Source organism: Kogia breviceps, chromosome 3, assembly GCF_026419965.1.
Source record: "Kogia breviceps isolate mKogBre1 chromosome 3, mKogBre1 haplotype 1, whole genome shotgun sequence".
Lineage (NCBI taxonomy): Eukaryota > Metazoa > Chordata > Mammalia > Artiodactyla > Physeteridae > Kogia > Kogia breviceps.
In genome coordinates, this window is record NC_081312.1 from 137423850 (window position 1) to 137440268 (window position 16419).

A 16419-nucleotide genomic window follows, 5' to 3' on the forward strand; every position below is an offset into this window, starting at 1 on the left:
GAGAAATAAAGCATAAATCTGAAGAAAATCATGAGAAAGTGTGAGCTTGGCAAAACCGTCCTATAGTGTTGTGAACTTCCTTAGGAGTACATTATAAATAGGCTGGGAAAACACAGGAAGCAGTACACAGGAAAATAAAAAATAAGAACATCTGAAGAGATGCTGGAAAGATGGGGATTTTACTGAAAATAGAAGTGAATCATACAACAAGAGTAGTTACGAACAAGTAACACGGGTCAGCTTAGATGTTCAATAGTTAGGAGTGCTTTAAGGAATTGAGAAGAAACATTTTCGTCTCCAATTGGGCAGAAAGTTTTCATAACAAGAGAAGAAAGGATGAAATAGTGAACTTGGTAAAAGAAAGTGAAATCTGGATTCTTTCTTGCCATATATAAGTTTTTCAGAAGTCTGTCTGCCAGAGGTATTACAGAGAGAGGAGACATATACCACTAAATTCAGGGAAAACCAATCTTAATTAGTATAAATGGGCAGTCTTGAAATTACATTTTGAGAACTGGAGATTTAGACACTTGCCATCTCTAAATATAGGCAGTGTGCATAAGTGGAGACAGCCAAGAATGGGAGCAAGGAGAAAAGTTTAGCCCAAGTTTTCCCACTGTTTTTCTGTGACTTACTATTAACCTTGTGCTCCTGCTGTGCCTCAGTTTCCTTATTCATGTAACAGGAAACCTCCTCTTACTGAGTTTGCAAACCTTCTAGGGATGAATGAGGTAATGTCTGTAAAGGCCTTGAATCCTTAAGGAAAAAGTGCTATATAAACACAAGACAGCATTGTATTACATTGAAACCAAAGATCTAACTTTCCTGTAGAAATGGAAATAACCTATTTACATTTCTTATAGCTTTGAAAAATATCAGAATGAAGAGATAACAGTTTCATTTTTGAAGAATTTTTGATGGATTCTCAAACAATAATGACTTAATATTTCCCAGTCCTTTCTCTGATTTAATAGAGCAGAATTCTGTTGTGGTGAACCCATCACATCTGTGATCTTGAGGGAGATGTTTGTTTCTTTCAGAGGAGTTGAATGTGGTCATGTTGAAATACAGTTATGAGCCTGCTTGGTGAGAATGACCACTTTTGCTTCTACAGCTCCACAGCCTTTCGTGCCAGTTTTGAGGGGACACTTGGCCACAGCCATCTTGTACTACCTGGAAAAGAACCCCAGAAAAAAAAAGTCCAATTGCCATATCTATTTTTGTTTTGTAAAATGGAATTGAAACCACTATGCAAGGACCAGGCCAAAGGATTCATTAATATTTGGTCCTTACCATAACTGGATTCATCTCTGAATTCTCAAAGGAAGTGGTCTTACTAGTGATGAACTACTGAAACATCACAAGTAAGGTTTATTACAGTAGTCTGTGGGAATGTTAGTGAATGTCATTGCCCCCCAAGATGAAAGATACAAATGGTTGGGCTGCCTCCTGCCTCCAGTGTAGAAGGTGAGATTTCTTAGGAAGCCAGACAGTGTAAGGGAACAGATAGTAAATATTTTAGGCTTGGTGGGCCACTTGTCTCTGTTGTAACTGTTCAACTCGTGTTATCTGTATTCAGCTCTTGTTGTCCTTGTAGCACAAACATAGCCATAAACAGTTTGTAAGCAAATGAGCTATATTCCAATAAAAGTTTATTCATGGACACTGAAATTTGAATTTTATGTAATTTTCACTTATGAAATATTCTTCTTTAAATTTTTTTCAAATATTTTAAAATGTAGAAACCATTCTTAGTTCTCTAATCATGCAAAAGTAGGTGGGCCAGATTTGACCTAAAGGCTATAGTTTGCTGATCTCTGCTCTAGCATGGCAGCGACCAAAACTCCTTATTCTTTTTTATCACTTAGTTCAGTTTGCATAACATAAGAATTACCTCGAGACTTCCCTGGTGGTCCAGGGGTTAAGACTCTGTGCTTCCAATGCAAGTGACACTGGTTCAATCCCTGGTGGGGGAACTATCCTGCATGCCGAGTGGTGCAGCCAAAAAAAAAAAAAGGAATTATCGCAAGGAATACTTCCTTATTCCTTATATATATTCCATCCTTTTCTAAAAAATAAATTTATTTATTTATGGCTGCATTGGGTCTTTGTTGCTGCACATGGGTGTTCTCTACTTGCAGCGAGTGGGGGCTTCTCTTGTGGAGCACGGGCTCTAGGTGCACGGGCCCAGTAGTTGTGGCTCGTGGGCTCTAGAGCGCAGGCTCAGTAGTTGTGGCGCAAGGGCTTAGTTGCTCTGCAGCATGTGGGATCTTCCCGGACCAGGACTCGGACCCATGCCCCTGCATTGGCAGGCGGATTCTTAACCACTGAACCACCAGGGAAGTCCACATTCTACCCTTGAGGCGCTATAATGAGAGAACTTACAGAGAGAGAGCCATATCCCTCATTCTGTGGACTTTTCACAGTGTAATATGCTGCTGGATTGTGAACTTTTTTTTTTCCATTTATTTTATTTAAGTATAGTTGATTTACAGTGTGTGTTAATTTCTGCTGTACAGCAAAGTGATTCAGTTATACATTCTTTTTCATATTCTTTTCTGTTATGGTTTATTACAGGATATTGAATATAGTTCCTTGTGCTATACAGTAGGACCTTGTTGTTTATTCTATATATTATAGTTTACATCTGCTAATCCCAAACTCCCAATCCATCCCTCCCTTACACTCCTCCCCCTAGGCAACCACAAGTATGTTCTCTATGTCTGTGAGTCTATTTCTGTTCATAGATAAATTAATTTGTGTCATATTTTAGCTTCCACATATAATCGATACATATGGTGTTTGTCTTTCTCTTTCTGACTTACTTCACATAGTATGATAATCTCTAGGTCCATTCATGTTGCCGCAAATGGCATTATTTCATTCTTCTTTATGGCAGAGTAGTATTCCATTGTATATATGCACCACATCTTCTTTATCCATTCATCTGTTGATGGACATTTAGGTTGTTTCCATGTCTTGGCTATTGTAAATAGTGCTGCAGTGAACATTAGGGTGCATATATCTTTTCAAATTATAGATTTCTACAGGTATATGCCCAGGAGTGGGATTGCTGTATCATATGGCAACTCTATTTTTAGTTTTTTTGAGGAACCTCCATATTGTCTCTATAGTGGCTGCACCAGTTTTCATTCCCACCAACAATGTAGGAGAGTTCCCTGGGTTGTGAGCTTTTTAAGGGTGAGAAGCATCTTTTATTAATTATAGTATTACTTGCATATCACTTAATCAAAGAAGAGACTCAACAAATATCAAATTGATGAAATCTCAGTATATAAACTCTTCCAGCAGGATTTCACTGGCAATGAGATCACCAAGTTAAGTGGCAGCTTCTTTCTTTTATGTGTACACTCTCCTCTTCAAGATCTCAGCCTCTTCTTTATTTGCTTATGATAGCAATTCTTGATTAACTGTATTAAGGAAGCAGAATAGAGATATGAATGAATAATTCAATATATTAGAATGAAGTCCTCCAAATTTTTTCTACAGGGATTTGGTGTGCAGTCAGAGACATGTATATTCACTATTACCTACAAACTTAGAGCATCTAAGAACTGCCTGGCAAAAGTTCTGGAATTTAAGCCCTTTGAAGGTAGGAATTATGTGTGGTTCTCATAAATATAATGGCTGTAGTAGTGCACATCTTCATACTTAAATGGCCCATCAGCAGATAGAAATTTATTTGGACACAATCACATTGAAACAGCTGTCATAATTTGTCAACTTATTGCTTGGCTCCACTCTCAACAGTTATAGTTCAGAAAAGATAGGACTCTAGATCTCTTACTATGCTACCTAAAAAAGAGAGTAACTTTTTTAAAAAAATATTTATTTATTTATTTGGCTGTGCTTGGTCTTAGTTGCGGCATGTGGAATCTTCATTGCAGCATGCGTGTGGGATCTAGTTCCCTGACCAGGATCGAACCCAGGTCCGCTGCATTGGGAGCACGGAGTCTTAACCACTGGACCACCAGAGAAGTCCCAAAAGAGAGTAACTTTAAAGAAGGAATTTACAACTATCTGTGTGCAACTTGCCCAAAGGAAAATTTTTTTTTCACTTAAAAAATTATTTTGTTAAGTTACGGAGAAAACTAATATCATTGAAGATTTAGAAAAATATATAAAAGAAAGATATAATCTCTCTACTCACAACTACTATTCTCATGTGGACTTCCTTAGTCTTTTTTTTTTTTATTTTATTTTTGGCTGTGTTGGATCTTCATTGCTGTGCGTGGGCTTTCTCTAGTTGTGGCGAGCAGGGGCTACTCTTTGTTGTGGTGCAGGGGCTTCTCATTGCGGTGGCTTCTCTTGTTGCAGAGCACGGGCTCTAGGCATGCGAGCTTCAGTAGTCATGGCACGTGGGCTTAGTAGTTGTGCACCAGGGAAGTCCCCCTTAGTCTTTTTATGTATATATTTTCATTAAAAATGTTTCTGATTTAAATATAAGATGGGGGTCTGTTTATCAAATGGGAAGGTATAAGTTTCAAACAGTGCTGAGGTTCTTTTAGCTTTATTATCCAATATGGATTTGAGAGATGAGATACTAAAGGGATAGAATGGGTTAAATGTCAAGTTGAATATTATGATTGGAAAACAGTTGAAATATTGAAGATATTGAAAACAGTTCTAGGCAGGTGATAAAAAATGTTAGAGAATAAGTTGCTGGGGCCCATCTATGTTTGTCATGCCTCCTGTATTGAGGCACCATCAACTATAGGAGCTTTGTAGCCTAATTTGAGTATAGAGACTTTGTTCAATATCCTAAGATAATTCTCAGAACACCATATTTCAGTTCAGTTAGCTGCTGGGATACCCTAATAATCAGTCAATAACTAGACCACCACCAGCTGTCACAGATCATACCTCACACCTATATACTAGTTTATAGGTATCTTATTTAAAATTCTAGGATTTCGGGACCTCCCTGGGGCACAGTGGTTAAGAATCCACCTGCCAATGCAGGGGACACAGGTTCAATCCCTGGTCCGGGAAGATCCCACATGCCGTGGAGCAGCTAAGCCTGTGCTCCACATCTACTGAGCCTGCACTCTAGAGCCCACGAGCCACAATTACTGAGCCTGCAAGTCACAACTGCTGAATACCACGGGCCTAGAGCCCATGCACTGCAACAAGAGAAGCCACCGCAATGAGAAGGCCCCATGCTGCAACGAAGAGTAGCCCCCACTCGCTGCAACTAGAGAAAACCCGCACACAGCAGTGAAGACCCAACGCAGCCAAAAATAAAATTAAATTAAAAAATAATAAATTAATTAATTTTAAAAAAACTATAGAGAGATGGACAGATGATGCAAAAACTGTAAAATAGTATTCAGGTAACTGATATAAAAATATTGGGACTTCCCTGTTGCGCAGTGGTTAAGAATCTACCTGCCAATGCAGGGGACACAGGTTCAAGCTCTGGTCCAGGAAGATCCCACATGCCGCGGAGCAGTTAAGCCTGAATGCCACACTACTGAGCCTGCTCTCTAGAGCCCGCGAGCCACAACTACCAGCGCATGTGCCACAGCTACTGAAGCTCTCTGGCCTAGAGCCCGTGCTCTGCAACAAGAGAAGCCACCGCTATAAGAAGCCCGCGCACTGCAATGAAGAGTAGCCCCTGCTCACGGCAGCTAGAGAAAGCCCGTGGGCAGCAACGAAGACCCAACGCAGCCAAAAATAAATATTGGAAACCAAGGTGGTGGGTAGGACAGATTAACCAGATTAATCTGCCTGTGTAGTAGGGTGGCGGATTTATATCCTGGAAGGATAATGGTAACCAAAAAGGCATGTGGTTTGGAAGAAGTGGGGTAGGGAGCACAGAGAATAACTTTGGCAACCACGTGAATGAAAGGGAAGAAGAACAAAGGCGGAGAATGTTGGCAGCTTAGTATAGCGAAGTGAGCAGTGAATCTGGAGTTGAGACGTCTGGTTGTGTTACTGGGGCACCCTGTCAGCTAGGAAAGTTCACACAATGTCTCTCAGGGTCTCTATCTCATGTGTAAAATGGAATCATTAGTATTTTCCCTTTTTTGTTCATAAGATGACTGTGAGATTGAAGTGAGATGGAAAAGGGCTATGTATGTAAAGAAAAGACCATATAATTCCAAGTTAGACAGGACCAAAATAAAGAATGTGTCTAAAAATGGAGTGGGAGAAGAAAAGGATAGGAAGATGTCATCAGACTTCCTTTGCACATTAGACAACTTAGATGGCTAATGTCGTTGGTCATTTAATCTATTTGGATGGGCAGGTGCTTTATTGAGAGATAGGAAGACATTTACATTTGTTTGTGTGTTTTTCAGTTCTGTTCACTAAAATGAATAATTCTACATAGTTCACCTGCATGTGGGAACAGCAAAGACATAACTGCACATACCATATACAACCATTATGGAAGAAAATACACAGAAGAAAGTCCATGTAGAAATACTACAACTCTGAATTACTTGGAATCTTCATATTGGTGGCTTGCCCAACAGAACTTCTTAAATATCATTCCCATGAAATCCAAATACGAACTACTCAGAAATATCAATTATGTTAGCATTCCCACATATTTAAAATCTGATTAATTTGTTTTGCTCTGTGTATTTTAGCATTTTGAGGTTTAAATATTGTGTGTTCCAAATAGAAAACTCAAGTCAATTTCACTGAATTGTATTTATTTATTTACTTAGTACTTATTCTGCCCTTATCTACCATGTACTTGGACTGGTGCTAGGCATGGATATACAAACATAATTAACACATAGTAGTCACTGCCTTCAAACAACCGTCTCTTAGTTCTTAGGGAAGGCAGATACATGGACAAAGAAAGTGTAATGGGAGTGGGGCAGGATTGACAGGAAGAGGTTCACTGTACTTTGAATAATCTCATTTTTTTTCTTATTCTAAATGCCTGCTAAAACTTTCTTTATAGTGTTATTGTTCAGGTGTGTGTTAAGAAGAATTGATCATCTCTTAGCTTTTGAAGCTCAGTAGATTGTCTATATAACTTTTTTTTTTTTCTTGGCTGTGTTGGGTCTTCGTTGCTGTGCGCAGGCTTTCTCTAGTTGTGGTGAGCAGGGACTACTCTTCGTTCCGGTGTGCAGGCTTCTCATTGTCGTGGCTTCTCTTGTTGTGGAGCACAGGCTCTAGGCGCACAGGCTTCAGTAGTTGTGGCACGTGGGCTCAGTAGTTGTGGCTCATGGGCTCTAGAGCTCAGACTCAGTAGTTGTGGCGCATGGGCTTAGTTGCTCTGCGGCATGTGGGATCTTCCCGGGCCAGGGCTCGAACCCGTGTCCCCTGCATTCACAGGCGGATTCTTAACCACTGCGCCACCAGGGAGACCCTGTCTATATAACTTAATCACAGGGACAAAGTGGTAAAATTTCAGAGATTGGGTTTTTTTTTTTATCCCATAAATTTACCAGTTCTGAGCTGAGTTAGTCTTTTGGGGAAGAGAAAGGATCCCCTACCCTTCAATTCCACCCCCAATACACAACACACTTTTAAAACATTTTTTGTCTTTGATGCTATCTGCTGCAGAAGAAATCTGTCCTATCTTGGACTTTTCTTTCCTGACTCCTTTGGATAAACAAAACTTTGAACCTGCCTTGAGGCTTAAGGCCTTTGTAATTATGTGTGTATGTAACAGAGAAACTAAAAGCTCAATTTCTCTGGCTCAGAAATGTGAGATTATTCCTGTGCTCTGCCTTTCCTCACTTTCTGTTCTCCCATCATACCAATTTGAGCTCATGTTAGGAGCATATGTCTGGTGATATTCCAGTTCCCAAGAGGCCAGTGAACAAGACAGTTCTAAAACATTTTTCATTATAGGTAAGGCAAAGTAATCCTGATTCCTTAATTTTGGGTCTAGCTGTTTCTGTTATTAAATCAGCAGTTTAAGTAGATTCATATGTTGAACTGGTTCATATTGTAAAAAGGCATTTTTTTCAGAGTCAGAGAAATGAGAGGGATTCTGTTCTTTTTTAAAAAGAGAAACAAACACATGTATTGTCTCATATTTTTGTAATAATGCATTGTTTTTATAGAGTTATTTTCTGAGTTTTAAAGCCTATGCTTTCATTTTCCCCTTTCACTTCTTCCTATGGAATATTATCATGTTTGTCTGCCTATTCTTTCTGCTTTCTTGTTAAGTGGATGTATTTAATATTATTATTATTACCCCAGTGATAATTCCCTGTGTGTCAGTAATTCCCTGACCTCTCATAAACACTAAGGAACATTCAGTAGCTGTGCTAAAAGCTGCTACCATTGATGGGACCAAGGACAGCTTAACTTTGGAGAAAAACTCTCCTCTTTTCTTTAAAAATTAGAAAGCAAACTGTATAAATAAGGGAATTGCCGAGGTCATTATGTCCTTAAAGGTTTTTTTCCAGCCCTGACTTTAGAAGACAGTCATCATCAGCATATACTTATATTTTCATAGAAATATTTATGTGATGTTATTTTTTTACATCCAGGTATTAATGTAGGTATGGGACTTATTTGAGTTTGCCTCACATCTAGGTAATATAGTTTTTCAAAAAGAATGAAAGGCTAATAATTAGGCAATAATGTGATCAAATTACCAAAAGCTTCAAGGTGGTTCTATTTCAGTTCTCAGCCTGATGTGTATTTTAAAATATCTCGGGCTTCCCCGGTGGCGCAGTGGTTGAGAGTCCACCTGCCGATGCAGGGGACGCGGGTTCGTGCCCCAGTCCGGGAAGATCCCACATGCCGCGGAGTGGCTGGGCCCGTGAGCCATGGACGCTGAGCCTGCGCGTCCGGAGCCTGTGCTCCGCAACGGGAGAGGCCACAACAGTGAGAGGCCCGCGTACCGCAAATAAATAAATAAATAAATTTTAAAAATAAATAAATTAATTAAATAAAATATCTCTACTTACAGTAGTTACTGTTCATAATACATTATGGAATCTTTTTAGGTAACAGCTTGGATGATAAAGAAGCCGTTACCCTTGATTTGGTGTGTTTTTAACCCAAGATAAATTTATGACAGACTGAAAATTAGCTGTAATGTTATACATCTTGCTTCCTGTTCTGTGCAACTTGATATATGTGTGGGCCATATGTCCAGCAGGAGTTATAAGAATATGTTATTGATGGATGGAAAAGCTGTTTCATAGTTCCCTGTGAAAATATACACTGTAACTTGTACAGTGTGTATATAACCTTGCAGTTTTGTCTTATGAGAGATTTAACCTGTGGCTAAAGGTAATATAATGAAATCTGTTGGAAATCCTTCAGAAGAGGAGAATTTGGAATCTACTTCTTTAATTTTCAAGCTTTTATGCAGTTGACCAATTTAGGAGGGAGAACTTAACTAAGTGCTTTTATTTTCAGAGCAGATGAGAGATTATAACAGTACCTTAGTTTCTGAAATACCATGGATCAAAGAATTCAGTGCATATCTACATTGCCTACTTCCCCCACTTCATTCCCTTTACCTCAAAATTATTTGCAGGAAGTACCTTGTTTTCCACATGTTTATTGCATTTAAGGCTTTGCCCTCATCCCCGGTCTTATTAAAGGAATTCCACCATAATGTTGATTAATTTAAAATTTCCTAAACAGTGGATTAGCGATGGCTCTGCAAAAGTAGTGTGAAACATAATATACAGGATTTCTCATTTAAATACAGCCCAGGTGATAAATCATTACTGTACAGTAATCTCTGACCAAAGAAGCAGACTTTCCTAGTGGGCCTGTGTCTGTGTCATTCACCACCAGCACTGACCAGTTTTGGGGCAATCATGTGTGAAACCAGACACAGATTGGAACTTGTGTGGGCATCTTTATCTGTACAGACAGTTCTAATAAATTAAGGCCACATCTCCCAAAGAGACTTCTATACTCAGCAGCACATTTTCTGTAATACCTAAGAAACTCTGAACAGACAGGTCTTTCAAATAGCCTTAAAATGATTCCTTTCAATAGGTGTTGAGTCCAGTTGTTCTGATGTGAGAGAACTTCTGAAAGAGATTAGTCTGTCAGTGTTTTCTGAGTCTTCATAATATATTAGCCATAAAGCAAAGCAATGCCCTTTATTTCTACCCTTTAGGTTGCACTTCTGAATCACCTGTGGAGCTATGCTTACATCCACTACTAGAAATTCTGGTTTGGTAGGTTTGAAGTAAAGTCACTGTATCTGTTTTCTAAAGTTTTAGAGGTGTTTCCAATAGACACACTTTCAATTGAGTACCACTACCAGTTACCACTACAAGCTACATTTGAATTTGTACCACGCGTATTCTATATAACATGGAGACAAGTTTCATTCATACTGGTGCTATGGCTTTACAAAGAGGAACCTAGAAGGTAGGTAGAAGGAAATCCTAGCTATAATCAGAATTTTGGATTTAAAAGAGAACCAGGGCTTCCCCGGTGGCGCAGTGGTTGAGAGTCCGCCTGCCGATGCAGGGGACACGGGTTCGTGCCCTGGTCTGGGAAGATCCCACGTGCCGCGGAGGGGCTGGGCCCGTGAGCCATGGCCACTGAGCCTGCGCGTCCAGAGCCTGTGCTCCGCAATGGGAGAGGCCACAACAGTGAGAGGCCCGCGTACCACAAAAAAAAAAAAAAAAAAAAAAAAAAAGAGAGAGAACCAGTCTAGGGACTTCCCTGGCAATCCAGTGGTTAAAACTCCACTCTTTCACTGTAGGGGGTGAGGGTTCGATCCCTGGTCAGGGAACCAAGGTCCCACATGCCATGCGGCATGGCCAAAAGATAAAAAAATAAAAGAGAACCAGTCTAAACCCCTCCTCTTTACAGATGAAAAAGAGCAAAGAGGTGAAAGAATTTTCAGAGTTGGTAGCAGAACCAAATCCATGACTCTGACTTGAGCTCTTTCTACACTAGCATCTTGGACCTAGTCCACCTTTGAGAAAAGCTTCAAGGCCACTCAGTAATCTAGAAGTTGTCTTGAGCATCCCAAAGCCCAACAGGGTATTGTGAGGTTCAGAGTATTTAATAAAAGGAGCAATAATGCAGCCAGCAGGAACTCCTCGCATCTTTGAAGTTACTAGGCAGGAGTTACGAGTGACATTACTCACAGTTAGAAATTATAGACATCACCCAGAAAGCTTTTGTGACTTCTTTATAAACATGGAAATTTCTGACAAGAGATGCCTAGATTTGGTACTGAAGATTGTCAAGAACAAGATGATCATCTGTCTTATTTTTAAACTGATCCTTAAGTATTGGCAGCAGGTCTAGAAAATTATGCCAATATTATATTTCTACACAGGTCTGACTTTTAGCTTGTACTTCAGAAGGAGGATATTGTGCCTATATTTGTAATTTAACCAAGTAAAGGAATAGTATGTTTATTAATTAGGCTTAGATTTGGTTGTTAAAAAGAAAAATCCAAATAACAGTAGTTCAGTCAGGTAGAGATTGATTTTTCTTTTTTTTTTTAAAGCTACATGAGATATATATATTTTTCATATTTATTTATTATTTATTTTGGCTGCACTGGGTCTTAGTTGTGGCACATGGGATCTTTAGTTGTGGCTTGCATGCAGGATCTAGTTCCCTGACCAGAGATCGAACCCAGGCCCCCGGCATTGGGAGCCCGGAGTCTTACCCACTGGACCACCAGGGAAGTCCCAGATTGATTTTTCTTTTGGATTAAAATAGTCCAGAGGGAAAGGAAGCCCAACATTAGTGTGGTGGCTTCATAGCTGTCAGGGATGGTTTCTTCTAATTTTGCTCTGTCCATCTTTGTACTATGTTAAATCTTCAAGGTATCTGATGGTTCTAGATGGCTTCTGGAGCTTTGGTCATCTCAAAGGGGCATACCTCCAACTTGAGTCAGCTCCCTTTTTTTTTTGAGTCAGCTCCCTTGAAAGAACTTTCCTAGAACCACCCTATCCAACAATTTCTGCTTCCATCTCACTGGTCATTCCTGTTATCGAGGGAGACTGGAAAATTATAACTGGGCGAGTTGCTAGTCACAATAATTAGAAATTTTGTTGTTAAGAAAGAAGGAGGGAATGGATATTGAGCAGGTAACCAACAGATCTGCCACACCTGTTTTGAAGAGTATAATTTTTATATTAGGAAAATCAAATTTTAGTCACATCAAAAACTATTATATAGGATATAAAATTTTAAAGATCTCCAAACTATAATCTACCATGTGTCTGATTAATAAAAGCAATAAATCTCTATGGTACTGTTCTGCTTTGGATTTCTCAGTAGAACTCATGGAGAACAGCTGTTAGGTTTTTTATATTTTAAATGAACTGAAGAAGGAGTTCTTCAAAACAACAGGAGAAAAAAGATAAATTAAACTCTGTTTCCTTATGGAGATAGGGAGAATCAAAACAACCACAAGAACAATTCAGAGTGTACTATGCGAAATGGTATGAGACAGGAATGAGCCTATTAAACACTAAGAAAGAAGTTGTTTAGTATTTCGATGGAATATGATAGACTATTGCAGCCCATGAAATAAACACATATCATAGCAATGAATCATACCGATTCCAGATATACAGGACCTGTGCTGGAGAGAAGGATGGGCACATTGGGTTAAAGTTCTAAGTATTAGACATTGTCTTAATCCAGTTGGGCTGCTGTAACAAAATACTACAGACTGAGTGGCTTATAAACACAGAAATTTATTTCTCACAGTTCCAGAGGCTGGAAGTCCAAGATCATGATACCAGCATGGTCAGGTTCTGGTGAAGGCCCTCGTCTGGGTTGCAGACTGCTGACTTCCTACTATGTCCTCACATGGCTGAAGGGGCTAGGGAGCTCTGTGGGGTCTCTTTTTTAAGGGCATTAATCCCATCCATGAAGGCCCTGCCCTCATGATCTCACCTCCCAAAGGCCCACACCTCTTAAAACCATCACACTGGGCATTAGGTTGTTTTTTTTTTTTTTTTTTTTTTTTTTTTTTTTTTTTTTTTTTTTTTTTTGCGGTATGCGGGCCTCTCACTGTTGTGGCCTCTCCCGTTGCGGAGCACAGGCTCCGGACACGCAGGCCTAGCGGCCATGGCTCACGGGCTTAGTTGCTCCGCGGCATGTGGGATCTTCCCGGACCAGGGCACGAACCCGTGTCTCCTGCATCGGCAGGCGGATTCTCAACCACTGCGCCACCAGGGAAGCCCTGGGCATTAGGTTTTCAACATGCGAATTTTGGAGGGACACAGACATTCAGATTACAGTAGATATAATTACCTCTGCCTGTTCCCTATCTGTACAAATAAAATGCGAAGATGGAGAGAATTTTGTTGTCTAAAAAACTTAACAGACAGGAGCAAGCAGTAATCTGCAGCGTGTACAACTGTAGACCGTGGTATACATAAGTGTATTAAGATGGAAGTGTTCTCACTCTGTAAGACCAGATTTTGTAAAGTTCTGTAGTCTCATTCATACCCACAGTGCACATGGTGCCATTTAGCACATATTTATTGAGTGCCTCATATTTACAATACATTTTAAGGAGGAAATTCATTCACAAGTTGCCACGTAGGTGAGAAAGTCTAGATTTTGGCTTCTTATAACTATGAATTTCAAATCTGGGGAAAACCCAGCCTTGTATTTTTATTCCTTTTCCTTTCATAATTACTTATCAGTAACCAAACCCAGTCTGTTGACTTTGCTCCAACTGATAGAAAACAGGAAACTACAGAGACTCCCTATGAGAAAAGGACCAGGCTGCATCCTCTGTGACCTCAGCCCTTTGGTCTGAGCTCTCCTCAGAGCAACAGTTGGAAACAGTTCCATCTCCTTGTGGCTTTGGTAGTAAGCATAGGGAGTGCAAATGAAACCAGCTAATGCAACAAGGTGTGTTAGCCTGGCCTTTGAGCTCATGAGCCATCTTTTGAACCTTTTATGCTAGTGCGCTTTTGGGCATCCTTGGGGGAGAATAGTTTACGCTCCGATCCAGCAGTGGATCAGGGACCATTCTCTGTCTTACGTAGCAGTGGAAATGCCTTTGGCACTCTGGTATTAAATAACTGCTTATTTGAACATATTGTGCAATGGCTTAGCCTTTCCCACACATTACTAGTTCCCTTTGAAGATGTTGTACTCAGTTTGAGTTCTCCAGTAGGGACTATGAAAGAAAACAAAAAATCTCACAAAGTATGTTTCCTTTTTATCTACTTAGTGCTGTTGCTGCTGTCTCATATTTTGGTTTTTGTGTCCCTCACTCTGCACCCTATTTTCCCTCTGCTTTCAGGTGAAGGTCTCCCACAGGTGTATTACTTTGGACCATGTGGGAAATACAATGCCATGGTGCTGGAGCTTCTTGGCCCTAGCTTGGAGGACTTGTTTGACCTCTGTGACCGAACTTTTACTTTGAAGACTGTGTTAATGATAGCCATTCAGTTGGTAAGTTGGCATTGCCATTCTGCAGAAGGATAGGAGGGGCGGATCTCCCAGCCACATCCTTGTGTTGTCCCTGTTGGTGATTTACCAGCTGTAGTGACACCTAGTGAATGCACTAGGTGAAACTGGCGGCATTGTAGGAAGCTGGCTGGGGCAAAAAGGGTTAATCCAGAGAAGTCGCACTGCATTTGCCGTTTGCTCTATTTTAAGAATTTGCACCTTGGAGCAATACTCTGACCTTGACTGAAGTGGAAATTTATTTAGGGAGAAACAGGATGATTAGGAAAAATTGTACAAATGCAAGTAACTTCTTTGTTGTTTTATTTATGGGTTTAAAACACATGACTGTAAAGTTTTGTCATGTACTCCCTCTCCTTACCATCGCATCCAAGAAAAGATTGGAGATGTAACCCACTGCCCTAAAATCAGATTCTGAAATTGTGTGACCAAGAACCTGCCTTAGTTCTCTTGCCTCTAGTTCTCACAGAGACTGAGACAGCTGAAGAGGCAGCTTTCTCAGCTCCTACCAAATTACACACCAGTACCAGTTTAAGGAACAGTTAAGACAGTTCCTTTGAGAACTTTGTCATCCCCTAAGCAGAAGGATGTCTTTATTGGTCTGAAATGGTGATGGTCTCACCCACTTTAAAGACTTGGAAATGTTAGAAAATTGATCTTGACTTTTGAGTCAAAAATTCAAATGCTCAAGCTTCCCTTTCTATACTAAGTAGAAAAGCTTTGAAGATAGAAATGAACTTAATGAAATTTGAATAATTTTATGATTATTATTTGGGGCTCTGTTTACTTTCTCATAAAACCTATACTCCTACCTCTGCTGTTAGTTAGCTCTGTGATATCAGTCCAGTATTAACTTCTCTGGGCCTCACTTCCCTTACTTCTGCAGCAAAGAGACAGAGTGTAGGAAGGTGTGGGCAGGAGGTGAACGTGGCAGTGGCACCTGTCTTCAAAGGCCACCAACATATTCTGATTTCCTGCCTGGGAGTAATTCTTGCCTCTCAAATGCTTACTTTCTGTAGTAACATAAAAACACTAACTCTGTTCATCATTTGCAAATTGTTGGCATAACGAAGTAAAACTGTGTATTATCATTTTAGATGAACTATACTATCCTTCTCTCTCTCTTTTTTTAAAAATTTTTATTTATTTGGCTGCAAAGGGTCTTAGGTGAGGCATGTATGTGGGATCTAGTTCCCTGACCAGGGATTGAACCCAGGCCCCCTGCATTGGGAGCATGGAGTCTTAACCGCTGCGCCACCAGAGAAGTCCCTATCCTTCTCTCTTTTATCTTGATATTTGTCATATATGTATTTGTATCAGAAAAAAATATTCTGGTTTACAAGAGTAAAGTGGCTCTGAGTGGTGAAGAAATGAGTTTTATTTTAATTTTAAAGCTTTGGGCTGATAAAAGAAAATGCTTTGATGTATTTTTACAGTAAACTTCTTTACACTAGTATTTCTATCATTGTTTTTCTCTCTTTTAGCTTTCCCGAATGGAATACGTGCACTCAAAGAATCTCATTTACCGAGATGTCAAGCCAGAGAACTTCCTGATTGGCCGACAAGGCAATAAGAAAGAGCATGTTATACACATTATAGACTTTGGACTGGCCAAGGAATACATTGACCCTGAAACCAAAAAACATATACCTTATAGGGAGCACAAAAGTTTAACTGGAACTGCAAGATACATGTCTATCAACACGCATCTTGGCAAAGGTGTGTTTATTTTCAGCTCCATGAAAGGGGCAGGTTGTTAAAACACCTTTTTATTCCCAAAACACTTTTGTACCCATTGTGCCTTACAACTTGTGATTCTTATTGCTTCACAGGGTAAGTGGTTTTTGTACTTGAGAAATTAAGATGGTAAGTTAGTGACTTTCCTAAGTATCCTGTTGACAACTTAAGGATTTTTCATTCTTCGTTTCCAAATGCTTAGTTTCTCAGAGTGTGGTACTTGAATTATTGAATTAAGGTGATAACATTTTAGTAAGTTTAGTGATGAGTTTGATATTTACATACAAATGGCCCCATATATAA

The 16419-nt window shown here is 39.7% G+C and overlaps 1 protein-coding gene across 12 annotated transcripts in view; it reads left to right on the top strand.

Annotated features, from left to right (window-relative positions):
* CSNK1G1 (casein kinase 1 gamma 1) overlaps positions 1-16419 on the top strand; it is a 163598-nt gene that overhangs the window by 105544 nt on the left and 41635 nt on the right. For 10 of the 12 annotated variants that reach the window (XM_067029668.1, XM_067029663.1, XM_067029666.1 and 7 more), the window contains 2 exons: positions 14213-14364; positions 15864-16098. In XM_067029668.1, the coding sequence (XP_066885769.1) occupies positions 14213-14364; positions 15864-16098 (387 nt within the window). Of the gene's footprint in view, positions 1-1410; positions 3614-8478; positions 8499-14212; positions 14365-15863; positions 16099-16419 lie in introns of those variants that run through there. The other 2 variants (XM_067029669.1, XM_067029675.1) reach the window with 2 other exon arrangements.